The 26,405-nt window shown below is 43.3% G+C and overlaps 1 protein-coding gene and 1 pseudogene across 3 annotated transcripts in view; one reads left to right on the top strand and one right to left on the bottom strand.

The window, feature by feature from the left end:
- The window catches only part of Spock1 (SPARC (osteonectin), cwcv and kazal like domains proteoglycan 1), a 504,789-nt gene that overhangs the window by 127,142 nt on the left and 351,242 nt on the right, over positions 1-26,405 (bottom strand). For all 3 annotated transcript variants that reach the window (XM_026410690.2, XM_026410689.2, XM_026410688.2), the window contains one exon: positions 5,724-5,850. In XM_026410690.2, coding sequence (XP_026266475.1) covers positions 5,724-5,850 — 127 coding nt within the window. The remainder of the gene's footprint in view (positions 1-5,723; positions 5,851-26,405) is intronic.
- On the top strand, positions 18,143-18,890 carry LOC113198096 (small ribosomal subunit protein eS6 pseudogene; annotated as a pseudogene).

Below are 26,405 nucleotides of genomic sequence, written 5' to 3'. Positions count from 1 at the left end.
TTAAGCCATTGACATTTAGGGTTATTATTGAGATATGGTTTGTACTTCTATCCATATTTGTTTGTTGATGTTACTAAACCTGATTTGTTATCCTCTTTGACTACTTTCCCCCCTTTACTGTCCTACCTCCCATTGTTGGTTTTCAATGTTATTTTCCATTTCCTCTTCCTGCAATGTTTTGCCCAGGATTTTTTGAAGAGATGGTTTTCTAGCTGCGAATTCTTTTAACTTTTGTTTATCATGGAAGGTTTTAATTTCATCTTCTAACCTGAAGCTTAATTTTGCCGGATACACGATTCTTGGTTGGAACCCATTTTCTTTCAGTGTTTGAAATATGTTATTCCAGGATCTTCTAGCTTTCAGAGTCTGTGTTGAGAGATCAGCTGTTATCCTGATTGGTTTACCCCTAAATGTAATCTGCTTCCTTTCCCTTGTAGCTTTTAAAATTCTTTCCTTATTCTGTATGTTGGACATCTTCACTATAATGTGTCTAGGTGTGGATCTCTTATGGTTTTGTACATTCGGCGTCCTGTAGGCTTCTAGGATTTGGGATTCTGTCTCATTCTTCAAGTCTGGGAAGTTTTCTCGTATTATTTCATTGAATAGGCTGTGTATTCCTCTGGTGTGGAGCTCTGTGCCTTCCTGTATCCCCATGACTCTTAGATTTGGTCTTTTGATATTGTCCCATATTTCTTGGATGTTCTGTTCATGGTTTCTTAGCAGACTTGCTGAGCTGTCTATGTTCTTTTCCAGTTGAAATACTTTGTCTTCATTGTCTGATGTTCTCTCTTCTAAGTGATCTACTCTGCTGGTAGTATTCTCAATTGAGTTTTTAAGTTGGTTTATTTTTTCCTGCATTTCTAGTATTTCTATTTGTTTGTTTTTTATTTCCTCTATCTCCCTGTGAAATTGATCTTTTACTTCCTGGATTTGTTTGTCAATGTGATCTTTCATTATCTGATTTTGCTGTCTCATGTCTTCCTTGAGACTCCAGATCATCTGAAGCATGTATATCCTGATCTCTCTATCTGACATTCTATCTGTTGCACCTATTACCTCTTCTAAAGTTGAGTTGACCTGCATTGCCTGTGGTCCTTTCTTTCCTTGTCTTTTCATACTGCTGGCGTTTCTTTCTGCTTGGTGAAACTGTTGTGTTTTGAAATTTTCCCTCTATTTATTTATATTGCTCTTGTATAGTTGAATAATCACCCTTGCAGGGCATGTAGTGGCTGTGATCCTCCTCCAATTGGTGTGATCCGTCTACCACGCTGGCAGGCCCTAGGTCTGCTCTGCTGGTCGGTCAAAGGTCCGCCTACCCGGCAGGCACGAGGGGCACCTCTATCACTCCGCAGGTTGCTGGGCCTAACCTCCCGATGGGTCGAAGGTTCGCCTAGCTTGCAGGGGGCTGCTCCCGGAGCGAGAGCTAGGCCTCCCGGGGGAGCCCGGATGGTGGAGGCCGACTGCCGGTTCAGGCGGGGCGGGCCAAGCCGCACTGGGTGCCGGCGGCTTGCAAACGCGGCTGGTATCAGCAGGACTTAACTCCTGCACCCGCTGCGGGGGCACCTTTATCGCCGAGTAGCTGCGGTCGCGTGGTTGGGAACTGGGCGGGTGGGGCCGCTTCTCCCAGGGCGAGAGCTGGGCCTCCCGGGGGAGCCCGGATGGCGGAGGACTGCCGGTTCAGGCGGGGCGGGCCAAGCCGCTCCGGGATCCCGCGGGTTGCAAAGGTGGCTGGCGTCTGCAGGACTTAACTTCTGCACCTGCTGCCGGTTCGGGCGGGGCGGGCCAAGCCGCTCAGGGATCCCGCTGGTTGCAAAGGCGGTTGGCGTCTGCAGGACTTAACTTCTGCACCCGCCGCCGGTTCGGGCGGGGCGGGCCAAGCCGCTCAGGGTTCCCGCGAGTTGCAAAGGTGGCTGGCGTCTGCAGGACTTAACTTCTGCACCCGCCACGTGGGCACCTTTATTGTCGAGTAGCTGTGGCTGCCTGGTTAGGAACCGGGCGGGTGGGGCCGCTTTTCCCTGCGCGAGAGCTAGGCCTCCCGGGGGAGCCCGTATGGTGGAGGACTGCCGGTTCGGGCGGGGCGGGCCAAGCCGCTCAGGGATCCCGCGGGTTGCAAAGGCGGTTGGCGTCTGCAGGACTTAACTTCTGCACCCGCCGCCGGTTCGGGCGGGGCGGGCCAAGCCGCTCAGCGTTCCCGCGGGTTGCAAAGGCGGCTGGCGTCTGCAGGACTTAACTTCTGCACCCGCCACGTGGGCACCTTTATTGCCTAGTAGCTGTGGCTGCCTGGTTAGGAACCGGGCGGGTGGGGCCGCTTTTCCCAGGGCGAGAGCTAGGCCTCCCGGGGGAGCCTGTGTGGCGGAGGACTGCCGGTTCGGGCGGGGCGGGCCAAGCCGCTCAGGGATCCCGCGGGTTGCAAAGGTGGCTGGCGTCTGCAGGACTTAACTTCTGCACCCGCCACGAGGGCACCTTTATCTCCTCTTAGACTATTCTTGACATCTTCCCTGTACCCTTCATCTCACATGCCTGCCTCTCTCCTCATCTTTAGAGCCAAGTGGGAATCTTCTCAGTCCTGCAAAGACATCATGCTGCCTTAGTGCCCTTGCCCATGCCATTCTGTCTGGAATATCCTATCCCTCCATTCTCAGCTGAAAGGATACCTCCTTAGAGAGAATTTTCTTCACTGGCCCCTACAAAGCAGGTCTCTCTCCACTTCTTTCCTAGCACCAAACCTTATAGTACTTATTAACATTTGAAATTACAATTAATGTGCTTTGCTACTTATTTACTTCTGTCTCTCCTACCAGACAGTGACCTCCACGTGTGCAGGAATGATATCCATTTTGTTCCCAACTCTCCCACTATCCATCATCTTTTGCACAATACCTAGATGAACTGGAGGTATTTGACAAGCAGCTATTGAATAAATGGATGAAGAAAGGTTCTTTCTGTGGGTGATTTTGAAGTAGGAACAAGTCAGACTCTGGAGGGTTTTGTTAGTGATGATGAAGAGTCAGTTCAGTTCTAGCAGCAAAACTTCCCAAACAGTGAAGCAGGGGAGACACACCAGCAGACTTTTCCTACAGAATTATCCCCTCTTCTTTTATGTGCAAATGGACTCCAAGCTTGGAGAAGTGAAGATGAAGGTAGGGATGCCTATTAGGAGATGGCTGTACAAGCTGAAGTCGCTGCCACTCAAAATGGGGTCTTTAAACCAGCAGCCTGGCCGTCACCAGGAAACCTGTCAGAAATGCAAAATCTCAGGTCCCAACCTAGACCCGCTATATCCGAATCTGCATTTTTACAGGACCTCTCAGCACTGTCTATACACCCAGCATCTGGACCCTGGTGAAAGACAATGATGCCTTTGTGATGGGGGATAAAAATTATTTATCAGTGTCCCCTGTATATCTACTATTCCAGATGTGTTTAAGGTGTCACAAGTGAGGCCCATCACTGCAAGCTGTTGCAAACTTTGATTCTATCAGAGATGAAGGAGAGGAAAGAAAGGGGGAAAAGTGAGTTAAGCTTGGGGATGGGGCTATTTAGCCAGGAGGTACCAGCTGTGACCCTGGGTAGAGAAGTTCTAACTCACAGGGAAGTTCTACAGTGGGGGAGGTAAGAATTACTGATTCAAGTCATGAAAAGAGTCAGATTTTTATTCCTACTATAAGTGTCCCCAGCACCTAGCACAGTGCCTGGAACTTCAGAAGGCTCAAATGATAGTTTTTAAATAAATTAAGGAAATAAATGATTGTATAATGGCTATGCTACTGAGGTCCTCAAGTAAATTACATGGGTCTGAGTACAAGCCAGACTGAGGTATACTTTCTGGCTTCCTGTTTTGCAAGATGTATTCCCCTTAGTTGGTGGGGAAGAAAGGTAGAAATCTGGTTGGAATAAAATTCTGTTTTCAATGAATAAAAATACAGGACCTATGTATGCATTGCAAAATCCCCAGGGAAGAGCTGCCATAGCCTCAAAGTGACCCATGTAAACCTTTGAGAATGGCAGGCAGTAAGGGTCTACCTCAGCATGTGGACTGTGGAATCTCCATGGTGTGAGGACCAGCATGGGGCTTACTGAGAATACAGACCACCAACTGTGAGCAGGGCAAGGACAAATAAGGCACCCAGTAGAAAAGCTCAAAATCACAGGTCAGTATGGTCAAAAGTATCCTGTTTATTCCTACTTATGGCAACTCCTTAGCCACAGACTACTCTGCAAGAGGAACCTTACAGAGGAACAGTGACAGATAAAGGCCTTGCAGCACTGGTTGGAGGACAGCAGCTCCACCCCTGCAGCATGTCATACAGAAAATTCCCGAGATATGTACCCATATACCAGTGTCCTAAGCCATCCATGGGCTGTTGTGTGTGAGCTATGCACATTTGAGTGTATCAGGGGACTTGCATTGCATGCTGATTGGGCTGTGCGATACAAATGTGCCTTTCTTCATGCTCTGCCTGTGATCCCACACAGCACCTGAGATGGGTATGACTTGCCAAGATAGCAATCAATCTGCTGACCACAAGACATCACAAAGCAAGACTCCACCTTCGAAACCCTATTCCCTGCCTTATTTGGTGAAGAACATTCCATGGGACCTCCTTTGTGTGTGTCCCCCCTATAAAATAAAAAGAATCTGGGCACACACTCTCCTTCTAGCACTGCCAGCATGGAGCTGACTCTTGGGATCACTGAGCAGTCCCACCCTCCATCTTAGAAACTCATGTTCATGTGCTGTGTGGTTTCTTTGCCGTTTTCTTAGTTATTGATACAGCCAGTTCCTTTGAACCCAGCTCATCTTGCCAGCCCAGCCAACTGGCGACACACCAGCTCCTTGACACCTAGCACGAGGCCAGATCCCAAGGCGGTGCTGGGTATGAAATACGAACTTGTCAAGTAAGCAAACTCTTAGATCATTTGGTTTCCCTTTCTTTAATTCATATGCCAGTGAAATGCACCCATTCTCAAATACAGGTGGACAACTTTACCGGAGAGTGTTTGAAATTCCAAGAACAAAGTATCACCTCCTTTCTCCACCCTGACCCCTGTGCCTCCCTGCTTATAAATCCTGCTTAACAAGCCCAGTTCAATGCTCTCTGCAAAGCTGCTCCTCAGCCCTCCAATAAGAATAAATAGACCTGCCTTACCTTGGCCCCTTTTATATGAAACCCCTTTCTTTTTGTTGGTTTGGGCTAAAATGTCACATCACCATACTTTCCTCGGTCCTTTGAGACTGGGAGTCCCCAAATGTCCCTAAGAAATAAGCAGTACCATATTAAGGGCCCATGCAATGCTGGGTGAGTCCTAGATGCCCAGAAGTGCTGACAAACATGGGCTGACATCACAGTCCTTCCTTCCATGGCACCGTCCACTAAGCAGCAACCCAAGCTATCCTCCCTGGGTTGCTCCACATCAGCTAAGCTGTGTGTGCTACCTCATCTCTAGGTTCCTCTACATTAACATTGGGATCACACACTATTCACAGAACCACCTTTCCCCTAAGCCTTGGACAGTCCAATTACATAGGACTAACATTTTTATTTTGCTTGCCTCCTTGGTCAGAGAATATCTCTGTGTCTATTTATGTAACAGCTTCTCCAAGGCAGGGCCCAGAGTTCTTGAACCTTTCCAGGTCCCTGTTTTGGCAGAGATTTGACAAGAAGACCTACAGTATTTTTATGATCAATAATAATAATAACAATAAGATAATGAAGACCCACCTTGGACGTGTAGGTGTGACCATCAGAGCCACAGACCATGGCCGACGGAGCCACAGGGCAGGGCTTGCACTTGACCAAATTTGAAGGTCCAACCCAGTGTTTGTGGGCCACGTTCCCCTTCTTTTGCCTGAAGATGAAAAAAAAAAAAAAACGGGATAGGTTAGTTAAAACTCCAGTTCTCATTTGTCTTTCCTCCAGGTTTTCAGAATCCAAGGTCAAATGAACAAATGGAGCGAAAGAGCAGTGGACAATGGAATCCCAGGGGCCCTTAGACAGCACTCCCACTTTTTCCAGCTCATCAAAGGAGGTGGAAGAGTTTGTTCCAAAAGCTGAGGCTTAACTTCACAGCTGGACCAAAGAAACAGTGTGGCCACTAAATATTAAGCATTATTTGCTGACATACAAAGACATAAACAATATATTTTAAAGAAACAATAAGGGAGGGTGGCTCAATCAGCTCCAATGCCAGGTGTGGCATATCATAAGTGCCCAGAATAGCTCTTTGGAGCCTTCGAATCTCCTGGGGCTGATGGGCAGCCTTCCATTTGGGTGATACACAGGCTACTCCATGAGTGCTTTAGATAGAAACGCATCTCCAAACACAACCGAAAGACTTCATCACAGCTGCAGAAAACTATCTCTGGATACATTTTAAAGCAATTTCAGTCTGGCTTCCAATTTGCCACTCAATAGAAGCTCTGAGGTGATGTCACTTCCAACTGTTAAAATAATCAGAATTCTACTCTTTCATGCCAGCTCTAGCTTCCCCTCTTTCTAACCTATGTCATAATGATAAATGGCACTATTAGGATGGCTTATGTCCACAGAAGGAACCCCATCTCTGCATCATAAACCACAGAAATAGGGCCTGCAGTAACTGCCACCCTTCTCCCTTTAGCTGAAGCTGTTCTCCTGCAAAGCCACTTGGAGCAAATCCCATGGCCCAAGGGCTGAGTTCTGGATAGAGGACAAGTGTCTTTGGGCTGCCCATCAATCAGGCAATTATGGTGCCCTTGAAGTGTTTTGCCCTGGCAGTTCTACACAGTGGTTAGCATCTGGATTCTCAAAAAAAGACAAGCTCAAACTCAGCTCTGCTACTTCTTCATGGCACGACGTTGGCAAGATATTTAATCCTTAAAGTCTCAGTTTCCGCATCTATAAATGGGTGAAAATAGAATCTACTTCGAGCAGATATTAAGAAGATTAAATGAGCTGATGATGCATACAAAACAGGCAGCAGTAAAAATAGTACCTATGACTACAATTATTATTTTCCCCAATAGAGGAGATAATAGAGAATAGAATTACCATTGTCATAGAAATGTGATTGGTCCCTTCAAGCCCTAGGTTTGGAAAGACATCCATGTCCCAAAAGAATCCATGAAGGCAGAAGGAGGATATCTTTTCTACCAAGTGAGAAATGATTCTCCGGATCCTCAGGAATTTGGGTTTGATGTTGAAAATGACCTACCCTCTTCTAAATGATGGGAACTGAACAAGAAAGAAGGACAAATAAAGCAAGGAAGCACCCACTAATGTGGTTCTTATTATATGTCAAATGTGTCCCAGCAGTATTTGAGAGGCAGTAAGAAGGAGGAGGTCTGTTTGGTGGATTATATTTGAGAGTGACTTCACAGAGGACCAAATGTGCATCCACAACCCAGTCTTTGGGGCCACTGAGGATTCAGGCTGGAGAAGCCACTGTGCTGACCCTGGGTAAACCCTGGAGAAGAAAGTCCCACAAGGATCCTTTGAGATCACCTAGTTCAATGTGCTCCTTTTTACTAAAGAGGGAAACTCTTTAAAGAGGAGAAGAGTCTTGCCTGAAGCCATGTAGCTGACTTGTAGCAAGACCTAGAGTGGCATTCACACAGCTGTGGAACAGCACTCAAGGATGAATCTCTCCTCCTTGACCCATCTCACTCCAACCTAGAATACTAGCTTAAATATTCTACAGGGATACCCACTTGGGTGCTCTTGGGGTCTTCAATGTCACTCTGCTTTCACAGAAGCTGCCCACCTTAGCCTTGCCCCTCTGTATGTAATAAGAAACATCATTTGCATTTATAAACCACATGGATTTGAGGTCTATCATCATCCTTCATCAGAAACACCTGACTCTTTCAGTGTTTATTCTGGACTGCTGGTAAAGGAATGGAGTGGGGGAGGGGACTTCTGCAACAGAGGGGCAGGCTGTCAGCATGGGGTTAACCTTAGAGTACATGGTTCCTTCCACAGAACACCTCACATTTATCATCATTCACACAGCAGATTGTCTGACACTGATAATGAATCAGCAAATGCAGGAAGAAGTTCTGGCATCTGGCAGCCCCTCTCCTGGGTAGCTAAAGTAGTTCTTGTTATAAGTTCCCAGAAAGGGACAATAAAGTCCAAAGAGTGGCAGCTTTGCTGGAGCAAACAACCGTGTACAATGATGCCCCAGAGAAAAGAAGCCTAACGGAGCTTAGCCAAAGGCAGGGGAGGAAGAAGCAAACACTGAATCCGTGGCTTTGAGGAAAAGATGGAGCCAGCTGCCAATCACCCAGTTAATGACAAGTCATCTCTGTCTCTGGGAAGGCAGTGGGGTGAAGCTGACCAGTGTGCTCTAGAAGGCCTGGTGCACCCTAGGTGCTCAAGATTTCACTGTGGCCCTTGGATAGGTCTGTCCATGCTGATCACTGCAGTGGTTCCTCAGTAAAGCATCACAAATCCACAGAATGTCAGAACCAGAAAACACCTTCAAACTAATCTAGTCCAGCCACTTTATTGTGTAGATGAGGAATTAGAGGCAGAGGGAAAGTGACTTGCAATGTCACAGAGGCCCGTGGCAGTTACAACAGACGTATGTGCCAAATCGAGACTGTCAAAGGAAAGCATTGTACAGATCCAGAGCCATTTCAATCTCCAGTTTTGGAATCTGTACTTTCATTACCAATATTCAATTTTATAAATAGAACTCCTTTGAAACACTGTCCCCATAGCTAACTACCCACTATCTTTGACTTCTCCATTCTAGAATGCCTTGGGTGCTTTTGGTACAAAGGCTAAGCCACTCTGGATTTTCCTAATTCTAAAGAAACTAGCATACCTGTTGGTTGGGATAAGTCCAGGTGGTCTTAACCTCAATGAGGTAGGGCCCTAGAGATGGCACCAAAAGCTGTGGTCTTTTTCCAGAGGCCAAGTGTATAAGTTTATGTATCTTTGAATCTAATAAGGTATAACTTCCCCTGATATTATATGTATATTTCAATCCCCGCAAGTGAATGCAAATCATAAAAAGTGACCAACCAGTCAAGGCAAAAGACTAAGATTTCTGACCCACAATTCTAATTCTTAAGTTGATGAAGAATAAAACGCAATGAAGACATCTTGATGAGATTGCAATGTCACAGAAATCAGTCAACGGGGGTGACACAGTGATCTAGTCTGTAAGCAGGCCCTGTTCTGTTGTCCTTCCTACTCACCACCAAGCCCCGACCCTGCCTCAGCCTGGCTGGTGCTGAGGGGCAGCCTCGCCTCCTGCAGATTCATGGTACCACACAGAAAACCCCAAGCAACAAGCTCTCCTTCTCACGGAAAGAAGTCAGACACCTGAGATTTCACCAGCGTTTCCTATTGCCATCTGTTAAACTATTTACTCCCAATCTTTTTAAAAAATCTATCAAAATTCTTAGCATTTATACTTTTCAAGCAAAAGAATGGTTCTATTGCTGTATCACATCAGTTACCCTTCCATTTCATAACCCACCTGAATCAAACTGTGAAATATGATGTATTAAGAACTATGTAATGTTTAAGGGTAACTGTTGTGTTACAGCAATCTGTATACGGGGTAAAATTGGGAGTTCATAACCCACCTGAATCAAACTGTGAAATATGATGTATTAAGAACTATGTAATGTTTTGAACGACCAATAATAAAAAAAAAAGAAAAAAAAAAAAAAGAATGGTTCTAAGAGTAGATATTATCACAAGACTTCCGGGTTTAGAACGTCCATTTTCTCCTCTCAGGGTATAATCTAAATTCACAGGTTCAGTATTTCCTGTGCTCCCATCCCCCCAAAACAGGTGTATACAACACACACACACACACACACACACACACACACACACACACACCATGATTGCCACCAATTATTGTTCTAGCCACATGTACTTTTTTCTCCACTTGATACACTTTCATTTCTTCCCTCCAACCTCCTTTTCTCAAAGCCAACTCAAATACCACCTTCCCGGGAACCATCTCTTGGGGACCCCTTTATAGGCACTATAATCTCTTGCAGCAGGGTCAGGCTCCTCAACTTATCTCCAAGCAAGCACCTCAATTCTACCCAACAAAGAATGAAAAGGCTACTGTTATTCTAACAAGGCATGGGGCACTCCTAGGCTGAGAGCCTGGGAGCCACCCTAGATTCCTCCCACCCCTGCTCTTACCACCTTCCCCATCACTCAGTCCTATTGCTTCCATCTCTAGTGGCCACATCCACTTGTCTCTTCCATGTGCTGTTCACATTAAAGTCTAAAGAACTTGGTAACTGCTTTATGTGCAGAGCAAATGTCCATTTCTTGTTCAAGCTTCAAATCCATTGCCCTCCGGTGAAGCCCTTTCCAATCCTGTGACCTGCACCCCAGATAGAGTTAATCATGACACTGTTCAAATATCCACCATCACCAACAATGCCCAGTTGCTTTCACACAGTTCACACAGATCCCAGGACTGTTTGATGACATCGGTAATGACCGGGCAATACACTTGGCCACTGTTTAAAAGTTGCTGAAATGATCAGTTTCTCAATCATATTTCTCAATGTCTTATATGTTTTTTTAAAAAAAGTGAGAAATATAAAATTTAGTTGTATTTATAAAGAATTGCAGCCTAGAAATTCAAACACTGGAAGCTGTCAGACAATATCATTTGGTTGTACTCAAATAGCACAACATTCAGATCTTCTAACAAGTTAACAGGATCCCAGAGAATCATGTGCTGAAACTGTCAATTTAAGGACTTACTCTGCTCTAAAACTGCTTTTTTGGAATACCACTCTGAAGACTTCCTTAAGATATATATGTCTCGTTAGGCCCAATGGTGACATTCACCACAGTGCATGTATCCTCCTCAATATACTGTGCACTCAGGGTGATGACTGGGGTTTCATAATTTTGTGCTCCTGGTACTTGGAAACATGGTTAGCCTTTAGCATATGGACCTGCTCCAAAATAAGTGAACTTATTAATTTGAACCTTTAGAAATTTCTTCATTTATTTCCAGAAATTAGTAGTACTAACAAGAAGACAAAAATAGTATGTGATTTAAGAAACAAGAATTCATCAGGCTCCTTTTCTCCAGAAATCCTAATTCAGATTGGGAGAAATGACAATCGGCAAAAAAAGAACTCTAGTGACCACTGGGAAGTGGGAAGAGAGGGCTCTCCTGGGCAGAGAGGGCAGGACAGATTCACACTATGGCAATCAGACTTTCCCCAAGATGCTTGAAGACCTCTGATGCAGTGGTTCCAAGATGCCAACAGACATTAACCTTCAGAATTTGAGAGAAGAAATCAGAATTCCAGGAATTCTTAAAAGTTGCTGAAATGATCAGTTTCTCTATATTTCTCAATGTCTTATATGTTTTTTTAAAAAAAGTGAGAAATATAAAATTTAGTTGTATTTATAAAGAATTGCAGCCTAGAAATTCAAACACTGGAAGCTGTCAGACAATATCATTTGGTTGTACTCAAATAGCACAACATTCAGATCTTCTAACAAGTTAACAGGATCCCAGAGAATTATGTGCTGAAACTGTCAATTTAAGGACTTACTCTGCTCTAAAACTGCTTTTTTGGAATACCACTCTGAAGACTTCCTTAAGATATATAATGCACAATACATATAGTTTTATTTATAGATTTAAAAAACAAAATTATTTAAAAAGGTAAAAAGATATGTAATGTAAGTCAATCTATTTATAGACATTTTATTTACAAGAACAACTCAATAGAGTGGCTAAGATCACATTCTTACAACAGTGACCAGCAAGACTGACCAGCTCATGACAACTCTCTTCAAGGTACACCTGTCCAGTTGCCTGGAAATGGGACCCCTTAACCTCATCTCCACGTGTCACTGTTTCTTGCTCTTGCTTTAAAGTGGGCCTGGTTGCTCCCCAGTCAGATATCCACCATCACCAACCATGCCCAGTTGCTTTCACACAGTTCACACAGATCCCAGGACTGTTTGATGACATCGGTAGTGACCTGGCAATACACTTGGCCATTGTAGAGTGGTGCCATGGTAAGGACCCATAGCAAGAAAGTGGTAGGACAGCAAAGTTTTTTCAGCATTAAATACCTGTGCAAGAATAAATTTCCTGACATAATGCTGCTGAATTCAATTCAAGAATCTGTGTCCAAAATATTTTAATGATTTGGGGGAAATGGGAAAGAAGGATTGCTAAAAACATTCCAATTCTACTGAATTGTTGGCTTTTTTCTTTCAGTCAGTGAAGAAGGGTCATTCATTTTATTCCATATGCTTGTGAACTCTAACATGTTTGCATAACTCCAGGTAGTTTTATTCTGCATGTAAAAAGTTGGTGAAGGAATAAAGTGATTCCAAATAATAAAGATTATAAATAATGACAGTGGCACTCCACTTGCTTTGTGTGACCACTACATGCCAGTCTACATACCCTAAATGCATCTTCCTGCTTCCTCATACACAATGCCCATCTGAGGGTAGAGGCTCCCCGTTCATAGGTAGAAAACTGAGGCTTACATAACCAGACACTGGGCCTTCTTTTCTGCCCTGCTTTTGTTCTCTCACCAGATCTACAAGACAGACCTGTCAGTGGAGGACCCATTGAAGAATGATCCCTTCCCAGTAATAACGGTGTTTGTTCGCTGGCACAAAGGGTCTGCAAGCATTTGATTTTCATGTTAATATCAAACTGCCCATTCAAAAATAAAATTGAATTTGTTTACAAAATCAAAACTAATTGCTTCTAAAGCAGAGTGGAAGATACTCAGATAGCTGACATAGTAGCGTATTTTGAACCAGAGACAAAATAATGAACATTAATTGAAATGGAAAACATGTTAAACATTGAATAATCTGTCATGGAAAATGATGCTATAATTCCTCTGTTGTTAGGGTTATTTCAGTCATTATGCTAAGTCATAAAATGATACAGGAAAGGCATAATAGCCTGTGTCATCTACAAATGCTGCTCTGATGAAAGGGACAGACTTCCACACGACAGATTCTTCATTCTGTATCATGGGCTCAGGGGTCCCTTTCTTTTCCAAATGGAGAAGGTCCTAGACATGAGATCCTATCCAAAGACAAGTTCAATTTTCCTAATAAGGCAAAGACGACTGCAAAAGGTGAATCATTACCATGAGCCAGGTAATGTCCCAAGTGTCACTGTATACTGTTTACAGAAGACATACTGTTTACAGAAGCTTGACATTTAAAAGGACAAATATATAATAATGATATCAGTAGCTAAACATCTATTGGGGTTTTCCTATGTTGCTGTTGGTACTATGGCCATTCTTACTACTAGTGATGATTAACATGACGGGTGATGTGCCTCTACAATATTCCAAGCATTGCTTTAAGCCTTTTCATGAACTGCCTCACCTACTTCTCCCAAAATGGCCCTAAGAGGGACAAAAGTTATAGCAGAGCATGAGAAGCAGTTGGGGGAATGAGCTTGGGAGACGTCATGGGCAAAGCAGATCTGCAGCAATGGGAAGGACCTGCCCTCCTAAGGAGAGCTCTATCTGTCAGATGGATTGCATCCACTGACTCAAGCTGGTCCATCTAGGTCTACTACAGGAAAGCTGGTGCCCTTCTGAGGCTTACCCCATTGTGATTGGTCAGGGTGATGGCCATAACACATCCTAGATAAAGGCTTGGACGTGACAAGAGAGAAAAGCAGGCCGAGAACAAGCAGAGATCTGTTAGCCAGCCCTGAGTCAGGTTCTTAAAGCATCCTCAACCAGTTAACAGAGCACATATTTTAAAGGTCCTAGTGCAGAGTCAGGGTCATCAAAAATGTGCCCAATATACATGCAGCTCTCAAAGTGTGAATATCTCAGGATAAACCTGCATGCCAATCTCTAGACTGTGGTTCATGTTAACTTTGGATTCCATGACCTGCTCGTCACCTGAGCTGTAGAATGGCCAATGCAGATGGGGAAGAATCTACTTTTCATAAATGAGCAGATTCAATAGCCCTGAATAAGAATTTCCTCAAACTGTACATGCTTATGTAAATTGAGGGAAAATGATTCAGGAGATACATACCAAACATGGGACGTGACCTTGGTCAGGCTAGAGAAACAGGATTGAGGATATGATAAACAGAACACATGCTTTGTGATTTTATGTCTTTCTGTTGTGTGAGCTTCTTACAACCATGTCTTGCTGCTCTAATTGATTCAAAATCTAAAAATTAAATGCATTTCCAGAGTTTTTAAAGAAGTGCAAGCTTCTGAACTCACACCTACTTACCAGCCCTCATTTCTCTAGAAATATTTAAAGAGAGTGCCCAAGCTGAATTAAATGAGGGTGGGGGGAGAGTTGACATACACAAAAACTCTCTGACCAGTCCTCAAAGGTTTCAGTGGAGACCAAGACTTAGGTTCCACCTTAGGAAAATTAAATTTTCACATTAATATTTTGAGAATCTGTTTAAGCAAAGTTATCAATCCTGAAGATATAAACAGTCCAAACATGGTTAGGAATTTAGAGAGAGTACATTATTCATAAGTGTTAAAAAAATAAAAACTATGTGCCAGAAATTGAGCAAAGAATGCAAAGTCTAGAATTGTATTAAATATAATTCTCTAATATATGTTAAATGTAGTGATTAGTATTAAACATAATGATATTTAATTATTCCAAATAGCTGAATTTATTCAGAAGAGGTACTACCTTACTGGTTTGTTCTTACTCATATTTCAAGACACTAAAGAATCACAGACTGCTAACTTCCCCCCCCCAAAAAAAAATCTGTCAAGAAATTTGCTGTTAATTTCAAGAATTCTTCAAGTCCTTCTACACTTAAGAGAACCAGGAGCAGATGTGTGGTGAAGGGAAAACAGCATGAAGAAAAGGAGCCTGCCTGGTCACAATCCAGATCTCTGGTGGGTCAGACATCTTTTTTCCATTACTTGCATTAAGGTTTCTTTAGACTTGAAACCAAGTATATATGTCCAGGGATCTGGTCAAACTTACCTCTAGCCGTAAACTCACAAATGCTCTCAGTGTTTTCTGACTGGATAATGAAGATTAGCAGGTTGATGTGATTATGAAAATGCCACTAACTGGTTGGAGACTGCATCTGTAGTCACCTTCCATTAAGAGAGTAACAGACCATAACCAGTGGCAGCTGGTGACAGCCAGGGGCTTTGTAAAGCAGGCACTGGTGGGGGTTTAACTTAAAGTTTGGTTTGATGACAAGCATAGCTACTGGGACCTACATGCAAAGATTGTACACACAGACACACAGACACACACACAGACACACACACATACACACACACACACACACAGAGAGAGAGAGAGAGAGAGAGAGAGAGAGAGACTTAAAGGCTCCAACTAAAATTCTGCTTTGTTAAGGAAAATTGCCATGCCAGCAGTGTAATGGCAAGCTATTAGGGAAATGTAAACTAACAGTTGAGATTTTTTTTTTTTACTCCCTTAGGATAATGGTTAGTGATGTACTCTGTTTTCAAAATCCATTTATTCCTAACAAGGGGCAGAAAAGAAATTGTTACTTTTACCCACTAACCTTTGGCATTATGGTTTGATTTCCTATTTTGTTGCTATTCTTTGTTCACTGGCCCAGTGAAGAGAGGGCCATCTCTAACCCTGAGACCTTAGAGGAAATCTTTAGTACTGGATGAACTAATTGGAAGAAAGTAAATAATAATCAAGCAAGCCCAGGGTTGAGAATTTCATTTTGTGATTCCCTCTCTAAGCATTCATAATTCTTTCTCTTCACAGGAGGGGCCAGAGCAGCAGGGGGGTTGCTAACACAGCTTCTGGCTAAGTGTTTGTAAGCTCAGGTGTGCACAAGAGGGTAGGACTAGCCCATGCAATTCCACGTGGGTTCTGCTGTTATAATCCAAGAAAACATTTGCTTGCATTTCTTGGGGGTAATTAATTATCATGGGAGGAATGTAAGTGAGGAGGGAAAAAAAAACACCTTTATTTGTTTTCTAGTCACCAGGAGCAAAAACCCCTCTCTGGGAGGGTTGTATGAGATCTGACTTGCAAGTCAGCAAAATGGAGCAGAAGTGGCACACGATAACTTTTAGCACAGGTTTGGAGAGAGGCTGGATATGGATTGAGACATGGGATTTGAGGAGCTCAGGCAGAACATCAGCACCCACCAGCCATCAACATTGGTCATTCACAAAAATTGCAATAGGAGCCAGGTGCAATCAGGTAAGCATACATCGTGTCCCCTTCTCTGAAGCTTTCCTCATAGTCAGAGTTGGGGGGAGAGGATGGACTCTTGGAAAAGCTCCTCCCAGCTTTGAGGACCCAACAGGTAGGGGTTTTTCTGCATGAGTGGCCAAGAGCTAAGCCTAGATTCCTTGGTTTTGTTACATTGATCTTTTTCTACAAGTAGTCTCCCACCCTTGCCCACAGGCCAGCAAAGTTGCCACCCCTCTCTAAGAATGTGGAGTGCAGGCCCACTTCTACCCCTCAGCATGCTTGCCTATGTTTATACGGCAGCTCTTTATCACTGGTCACATTGGACTATCATCAGAGGCGGGCCCAGATGTCCCCCAGGTAGAGAAGAGATGCTCAAGGATGTGGTGGCACAGGAAGTACGCAGCTAACATGTCACAATGCTGTATCAGAGTGGAACCTGGACCTAATGTGTTCAAGTTACCAAGAACAAAGCCTTTTGCCTCTCCCTAAAGAAGGAACCTCAAATGCTGAGTGGGAGCTGTTCAAAGACAAAGAGGTGCTACTTCAAAAAGATGGGAAGGAAGACTCTCAATACTGCAAGAGCTCAAGCAGAGGTCACCTAGGGGAATAATGTAATCAACTGCACTTCACATCCTTATACATAAACCTTTAGTGTATTGTCCATAAGAAGGGTTCTCCAAAATGAAATCAGGAGATCAATAAAGCCAAATGCCTACCAGAATTGTACAGTGTACTCCCAATGTCAAGGCTCAGCAGGGAGCACTACTACTGATGGAGAACTACTCCATCACCCACCCTGCATTCCATCAGTAATACCAGGATTGAAGTGAGAATTGCTCTGGTGGCCCACAGAGTGGATGCATCAAAGGGTTTGGACATACCACAAGAGGACCATAGATAATCAGAAGAATCGGTGGGAACAAAAAGCCCCTTCCCCCTCATAACAAGAGAAGAAACTGGCCCCTGGAAAAACTGATAAAGTTGGAGAGCAGATATATTGGCAAGAAACCCCATATCACCACAGCATATTTCAATAGGTCTGCAGTTGTATCCCAGGCTCGTGTGTGACAGAGAGCAGAGAGCAGTATCATCAGTGTGTAGTTCATTACCCAGCCCTGTGTACTGAGCTTCTCCCTGCCCAGACAGTGAAGATAAGAATACTGCTCACTGCATTCCCAGGCTTCCTTCAGGTGGAGAGTTTGATACGGGCCTCAGGCAGCTCTTTTCTTTGCTATTCCAAAAGGCTGGGAAGGCAAATATCCTGGGACAATGGGATAAGATTCTAGAGAGAAAAGATTCTGGAGCTTGCAAGTCTGCTGGCCTGAGAAGTCCTTGAGGATAGATTTCAGCCCATCAAGAAAGGACCCAAGGGGCCCAAGGACTCAGCAGTAGTAAAGTCAGGCCTGGTGGAGATGGCCAGCAGAGCAGGTATCCTTTTCCTTGGTTCCCTGTGGCAGATCCAAAAGGCCATTCTGTATACTCTAAAGATCACCAAACTGACTCTAAGGGACTCCTGGGTCAATGGAAAAAAATGACATTTTATTCATGGCCCCGTAGGAGAGATGACCTTTAAATACATCTAGTCACTAAGCACAGGGAGAAAGTAGACAAAACCCTGAAGAAACAGGCAGCAGGTCAGGCAGGATACAGAGTCTGGAAACATTGCTTTTTCCCAAGAACAAGGTCACTTTCACACCAGACTGACATGTTACCTCCAATTTTCCTGGGGAGTTTCATAGGCATTTTCTGAGTTTTTTGTGTGTGCCCAAGAATGTTAGGTTCAATGCAGAAAACAAAGGGAAATGGATATACTTCATGATGTCAAAAACCTTAAGCTTGCCCTGGTTATCATTCTGCAACTCGGCTGACCTGTCCCTGCTCCTAATGAAACATACCAATCTATTCCTGCATCTCCAGGAACTCTCTTAACCAATTCATTCATCTATTAAATACGTTGTGGCTCCAAGATGCAGCTGAATATCTCCTTCCATGCCACTGGCTGTCAGAAACTCATTGAAGTGGAACAATGAATGCAAACTTCATACTTTTTATAAGAAGCTTATGATCACAGAAGTTGCTGCAGATGCTCTGGGTGAAGAATGGAAGGGTTATGTGGTCCGAATCAGTGGCGGGGACGACAAACAAGGTTTTCCCATGAAGCAGGGTATCTTGACCCGTGGCCGTGTTCGTCTACTACTGATTAAGGGGCACTCCTATTATAGACCCAGGCAAACTGGGGAGAGAAAGTGCAAATCTGTTCGAGGTTGCATTGTGGATGCCAATATGAGCATTCTCAACTTGGTTATTGTAAAAAAAAAGGAGAGAAGGATATTCCTGGACTTACTGATACTACTGTACCTTGAAGACTGGGACCCAAAAGAGCTAGTAGAATCCATAAACTTTTCAATCTCTCTAAGGAAGATGATGTCCACCAATATGTTGTCAGGAAACCCTTAAACTAGGAAGGTAAAAAACCCAGGACCAAAGCACCAAAGATTCAGCGTCTTGTTACTCCACGTGTCCTGCAACACAAGCGCCGGCGTATTGCTCTGAAGAAACAGCGTACTAAGAAGAATAAGGAAGAGGGTGCAGAATATGCCAAATTTTTGGCCAAGAGAATGAAAAGAAGCCAAAGAAAAATGCCAGGAACAGATTGCCAAGGGACACAGGCTGTCTTCTCTGAGAGCTTCTACTTCTGAGTCCAGTCAAAAATAAGAATTTTTATCAGTAACAAATAAATAAGATCAGATCTTCAAATTTGACTTGTCATTACTGACTTGACATAACTAGAAAATGGATGGAAAAACATGTCAGAAAGGGAAGCAGTGGAAGAAGTCTGCTTACAGGAGATGCATGAAATGATGTTCTTTAAATTCAGAGACTGACATGACGCTAGTTGACCAGCAAAGGTTTCTTTTTGAAGATGAGTGGCTCAGGAAAGGATTCTTAATATAAAACATTTACCTTTGCAGAAAGTCATAACTTAAGGTAAATAAAAAACTACCATCATTTAAAAAAAAATACGCTGTGAACATCCCAGCGCACCAAAGTCTAAATCAGGCATACAAAAGTGATCAGGTTCTGTCCTGAAGATGGGGGTGACATTCAGAGTGAGTCTGATCACTGTAACTGGGATGAGCACAGCAAGGAGAGGAGTGTGCGTTCAACCAGTAGAGAACGAAAGGTGACAATGCTACAGACTGAAAGCTTGTGGCACCCCTAAATTCATGTGCTAAAGGCCTAACTTCCAAGGGATAGAGCCTTTGGGAGGTGATTAGGTTTTGAGGTCAGAGCCCTCATGAATGGAATTAGTGCTCAGTAAAAGAGAACACAGAAAACCAGTTATTCCTTCCCACAAGGTGAGAACACAGTGAGAAGAAGCCATCTGTGAGGAATGGAACCTCACCAGACACTGCATCTGCAAGTGCCTTGACTCTGGACTCCCTGACTTTCAGAGCTGTAAGGAACCAATGTCTGTTGTTTAAAACCACACAATATATGCTATTTGGGTTACAGCAGCCAAAGGGGACTCGGACAGAAACTGGCACCAAGCAACAGAGTGCTGATATAACAAGCATACAAATATAGAAATGTTTGGGGATCTGGATAATGCATAGAGGCAGGAAGGGTTTTGAGGTATGTGCTAGAAAGAGCCCACATTTTTATGAGCAGACCTTTAAAGGAAATCCTGGTGAGGACCCTAAAAGAAGAAAAAGGCTGTAGAGATAGCTTCAACCTTCTTAGAGGATATCTGAGAAATCATGAACAGAATTTTGGTAGAATTGATAGTGATGTTTATTCTTATGAGGGCTGAGATGGAATTGAGGAACATGTTATTAGAAACTGGAGAAAAGGCCACACTTCTTATAAAGTGGACAAGATCCAAAGTACATGTATGAAGACATGAACTGGTGTGAACATACTTTATATACAGAGATATGAAAAATTATTCTCTACATGTGTAATAAGAATTGTAATGCATTCTGCTGTCATGTATTTTAAAAATAAAATCAATTAAAAATAAATTTTTTTAAAAAAAAGAAAAAAGTAAACTGTAAATGGATTAAAGAAGGATTGGTGGAGGGAGGGAGGGAAGTTGGGGGAATGCTGGGAACTGAACTTAAGCAGGTTGTGTTCCACGCTTTTGTGATTATGTCAGGGGGTATCATGGTGTTGTGTATAACTTAAAAGAATAAATTTTAAAATAGAGGTATGTTACCAAATAAAGAACATTTTTAAAGTTAAAAAAAGTGGACAAGAATTTGGCTGAATTGTATCTGTATCTTAATGTTTTGTGGCAGCTAAAACTAGCAAACAGTGAAAGTAGACATTTGGCTAAGGAAATATCTAACGTATTGAAACGTGGTGTGCTTCCCCCTCCCTATGGAAAAATAATTTAAGGATGGAATTGTTAATCTAAGGGGCAGCAGAACTTAGAGATTTGGAAAATTCTTGGCCTATTCATACCTTAAAGAATGAGAAAGCATGTTCAGGAGAAAAAGCTCAGGATGTGGGCAACCAATCCCATTAGGGGATAAGTATGGGCCAGCCATCTTAACACCTCTGGGTCTCCTTTCTAGTAAGGATCTCTTCCCCTCTCTCTCCCAGACAGCCTACCTATATTAGAAGAATGTTCTCTAAATCAAGAGAGACATCTAAGAAGCCATCAGGACTACCATTCCCATCATAGATCCAGAGAGCATGAGCCCTAGCAAGTGCTACTGGGCTACCACAAAGAGTTCCCATTGGCACTTTTCAATTTGTTAGCTGCCAGTGGAACAAAGCGAGTGGAGTCATCCCCACAACCCCAAACCAGTGGAGCCTAGTACACAACTCCACACCAGGGGAGTCATGGACATAAGACCGACATACAATGTCACCGTGGGGTGAGGGTCTCCTTTTGCCTCAAAGTCTTGACTCTTTCTCAACAACAATGGTGGGGTGACCAATACCACACCCAAGTGGGTCCAGAAGGTGAGATGCCTGCCCCTGTGGATCTGAAAGGCAGGACCTCTGCCCAAGTGGGTCTTAAAGATAGAACACTAAGTCAAAGAAGATCATTCTTGAGCCTTGAGTTTTAGTATGGTCTGTACTTTCAGGGTTTAGACTTCCTTGGAACCTGTTATTCTTTTATTAACTATTTCTCTTTTAGAATAGGAATGCTTAGTGCTTATTTCATGCCTGCCCACCTTGTGATTTTTTAAGCATAGGACATGTTGGTTTCACAGGCTTATAGCTAGTGAGCACTTTGCCTGAGGATAAATTGTACTGCAAATCTCACACATGTGTTGTTTAGATGACATTTAGATGAAAGTTGTCCTTAGACTTTAAAGTTGATACTGAAATGAGTTGAAAATTTTGGGTACTATTGGAATAAAATGAGTGAATTTGAGAGGTAGCAGATAGATATGAGTGGTGGGAACATAAAGTTAAAAAGATAATTCTATAAATTGGGCCTACATGCTGGCCCTTCACGTTTTCTTTTAAAAAGCAGTTTACCCAAGGCCATTACAGCTCTGCTCTGGTTTAAGTCAATAGGATATATTAAATTCCTCAACAAATAACCTGTTATCTGCAGGGCTTTTCTTGGGACTGTGGAATGTATGTCCTTGATTGGAAGAACCCATGTTACGCTGAAAGAGGACTTCTGAGACCTTTATGTAGACCAAAATTTCTAAGAATCAGGAAGACAAGATGATTAAAAGCAAACTGCCATAAACTCTGTAAAACCAAGTTCCAATTACAATGGGTTAGAGCAGGCTAGAATGACCCAGGGCTGCCTTTAGCATCCTTTAGGGGATGAGTATGGGTCAGCCATCTTAACACCTCTGGGTCTCCTTTAGCATGTCATTTAAAATCTCATTGTAACGGTAAAAGTTCTCTCCTCTGTGGGTTTTGCTTGAGTACCTGTGGATAAAGTCATGAGCAGTAGACATTTTAAAATCTGATGCAAAAGTTAAGAGGTAGTACCAGAGCAGGACTCTCTAGAAACTTCCCTAAAATGTCAATAAAAAGCTAGGGGACAGAGGGACATGATGTTGGTCTCCTCTTTGAGAGGGGACAACTTGTGCCTTAAAGGCATCTTTGCTTTCTCTCACTCTCAATCTTTCTCTCTCTTTACACACACACACACACACACACACACACACACACACACACGATTGAACCCAGGAGGGTTAAGTTTTTTTTGTTTTTTTGATTTTGAGACAGGGTCTCATTAAGTTGCTGAGGGTCTTGCTAAATTGCTAAGGCTCCCCTGGAACTTGTGATCCTCCTGCCCTAGCCTCCTGAATCACTGGGAATACAGATATGTGCCACCAAAACAATTTTCCTTTCCCCTCTAAAATACTTTGCTATATAGATTTCTACTATTAATATGTCCTACCTGAAATCTTCTCCTGCAGGAACATGAGTCAAAAGTCACAACAGGATCCCCAGTTACAACTCTGTGGAAACCCCAGCTGAAAACTGTGCATGTAGAAGGACATGAATTTGCATAGAGCAGAATGTTAGAGATTGAATGCTTTGGCTTCTCTCTCCCTCAAATTTGTATTTCAACATCTAATTCCAAATGTGAGGGTATTTGAAGGTGGAGCCTTTAGGAGGAGATTAGGTCCTGAGAGATGGCCCCTCAGGAATGGGATGAATGACCTTCTAAAGGGGCCTCGGTGATAGGTCTGGCCCCTCCCACCATGTGAGGATGCAGCAAAAACATAGTTATGTAGGAACCAGAAAGCATTAGCTTGTTTATCAGTTACCTAGTCTATGGTATTTTGCTATAGGAACCCAAATGACCAAGACAGCAATGGATACCATCCAGAACATTGAAAACTGCAGAGCCCTTGGCACATATGGTCTTCTACAAGCATGAAGAACTGTGAGGGTATCAATTATTATTATCCCCATCTGATTGCTCCTTGAGGAACTAGAGGCTCAGATGTGTGACTAAATTTATTAAGCACCTACTAGACACCAGTGCTATGCTCCCTGATTTCCTTAAAACAAAGTCATGATGCCAAGTTTAAAGTCATCATTTTATAAAGAAAAGCATGCAAGTGGCTTGAGGGCAGAGGAGCTCTTCCATAGAAGATGGGTTTGGGGGAAACACTGTGCTGGTCCTCATTTCTGTCACTAAACAGCTGTCAATATCACAGTAGATCTGAGAGTCATCACAAGCTCTTAAGACACCTGTGAATACTAATGAATACCACCAATTGATGCTGCCCCTTCTCTGCCTTCCACTCTTCCTCAACCCCCAATGAGAGTAGAAGTGGTCATTCACTTCTGAGAACTTCAGTTTTACATCCTGAGATTTTTTTCCTTTCTTAGTTGATGAAACACATTTATATCCCTCATCTCATCCACTAGGATGCAAACTCAACAAGGAGAGCTTTAGGAATTTTGTATGTGTATGTACACACACACACACACACACACACACACACACACACACCCCTCCAGCCTCCCTCACATAGCATAGAATTTGCATTAAAGAAGAAGTGAGGCTGCCCTCACTTCCCTTCCCCTCCTTCTGGACTGGTGGCCTTTGCTGAAGCTGTCCCTTGCACTGAGAACACGTCCCTACTCTTTGCCCTGCTGGGATTTATCACTCTTCTCCTCCCCAAGAGACCTTCCCTGTTCAACCAACCTGAAGCAATTCTATGGCACCCTGCTCTGATACTAATGAACACTTATCATAAGTGATTAGATACTTAATAATATCATCAGCACCTTCCAATAAACTTTAATATCTACAAGGGTAGAATATGGCCACTCATCACAGAACTCCAAACCCACAGCACAGTATCTAGCACCTGGAAGGCAGCCATAAATACTTGTTGATTTAAGAAATTATTACTAACTCCAACATAGAAGAATCTGAATTAGCGACCTTTGACACACCATCCCCAGTGCATCTGAGCAGTTTTCTGAACTAGCCTAGCAAACTTACAGCAGGAAAAACTGAAGCCCTGAGGACCTTCCTGACCATAACCATATTCACCAATGGCCTTCCTGGTCCCTGCCTAGAGAAGAGATCTAGTTTCATCCCAGAGGGGAGGAGAGCCCCCACTATCTTGCTTTCCACTTGAGGGTTTCTCAAGGGTATGGGACATTTGACCCACTAGGCAGATATCACCAGAGACTAGCCCTGTACTTCACTGAGAAGCATGACACTCCAGTCCCCCAGCTGTGAGCAGGCCTTTTATCACTTGGTCACAAAGCCACATCAGGTTCATTGTGCACCTGTGAACACACCATAAGAGATCCTTGGAAAAGTACCAAGGTCCCCAGACTAATTAACTTTCATCTCTCCTGTCCCTCTGTGCCTGGAGGGGCTGCCCTCTGTCCATCCCCTCCATGAAGAACATTAAAGACAGATCATTAGTTTGAGAACATTCTATTTAAAACACCAGGCCTCCTAAAGATAGCCTTGGATGTCCATCTAAATCATCCTGAGTACATTTTCTGGCCCAAGAACCTGCGTGTGCCCCAGATGGGCCCTACTATGGTGGCTGATATCCATGAAGAATGTCTTTCACAGTTCAGTGGTTGAATCAATCTGATATAAAATGTCTAAACTGAATACCTGTAAGTTGGGATTCTGATGAGTTTTGCAGAGCAGCAAGCAGGTGACAGTAGATTTATTAATAACAATGGAAAAGGGATAAGATTTGAGAAAATTAAAACAGATAAAAGCAGAACTGGAAAAATTCAATCCGATAACTTTTGTTCAGGATGACACAGGCCCTGATGTACCTGGATGCTATGCAGCTCCAGAATTCATAGGGATTCCAGCCCTCCTGATGGGCAGCTTAACATCTTCAGCAAACTACAAGGGGCTCAAGCTTGTTTATTTCTCAATGTGTAGGGACAGGTAGGCTAATATGATTCACACCTGATCTGTGGTAGAAATCATAGCTAGTGATTATCTATTCAAAATGGGCATACTCACCTCAACCTCCTATTTCTAAAACACTTAAATCTAAGGAAGAAAATATTCCAGTCTGCACGTAACTTAATGCACAAGGACACCCATAAATGCAGCTCCATCACCCAGTCAGCATCACAGTGTACTATGTGCCTTTTTCCAGAGATGGAGGTAGGAAATGAAAGGATGTCATTAATCAACCCTTGGCTCTGTAAACAGCCACTCCCAGCTCCAGAGACACCCAGCTTATTAACATCTGGGCATGCACACATCCTGGAAATTCAACCATAAAACATCTATCGTCTACAGATAGGAATTGGCTTGGAAAGAAAAAAAAAAAAAAGTCAGACAATGATTCAATGCTTTGGAATCAGCGGGAACAAGAATCGCCCCTGCTGGGAGGCAACCCAGTCCAAGAGCCTAGGAAGGAGAGATGACAAGCTTCCAGAACAGAGGCTCTGGTCCTTGAGGGCCATACCCCAAAACTGCCCCACAGGCAGAAGAGACTTAAGGAGCCTTTGCTGAGTAAGCCTGCCCCACCCCACCCCCTTCTGATGGCTGTGAAAAGAGCTTATTTTAAAAAAAAAAAAGTGTTGGTGGGGGGAGCCAGGATAGGACACGATATGGGTGTGGTACATTTTATTGGAAGTCTTGCATTTGTTATTTTTAAAATTATACCTGTAAACCTAGCCTAGTGAATTTTTCTTAAATGTAATATCTGATTCTTACTCTGTCCCCTGCTCCAAAGACTAAAAGTTCCATGCAAAAACATTCACACAATTATTTGCATCTCCATCATGAACAGCTTCTTAGTCTCTGCTGTTCTTGTCCTCAAGATCATCTCACCAATACCTTTGGTTTCAGAGAAGAAAACAAAGGAATGGAGAAGTTGAGTAGCTTGCTTGAGTTAGGAATTCATGTTCCACAACAGTCCTAGGAGAAGTTGGGCAGAGCAAGACAAGACCTTTTCTTTTTTCTTTCTTATTGTGTCTTGTGGGTTTGAAGTAATTAAATACTTCTATATTTAAGAGACATGTGAAAGAATCACAAAGGGGAATAATGAACCTAGAGTCACTGCTTTAGAAAGGAGAAGACGGTTTAGAAGCTAGGACCACAAGATAGCAGCACTTCTAGGACCACAAGCACACTGGCTGGTGGGATTTGGCTAGGAATGAAGCAAACTAGCTCTCTGAGAGTTCACCCCTAATACCCCACTGCAGAGGCAGCTTTGAAGTGACTGCCAATCTGGTTTCCAATCCACCCCTTCCTGTTCCTGTGCAAGGAGGGCAGTTATTTAGAGA

This window comes from Urocitellus parryii, chromosome 1, assembly GCF_045843805.1.
Source record: "Urocitellus parryii isolate mUroPar1 chromosome 1, mUroPar1.hap1, whole genome shotgun sequence".
Taxonomy (NCBI): Eukaryota; Metazoa; Chordata; class Mammalia; order Rodentia; family Sciuridae; genus Urocitellus; species Urocitellus parryii.
Note: the sequence above shows the minus strand (reverse complement) of the source record. Positions and strands in the feature narration are given on the sequence as shown.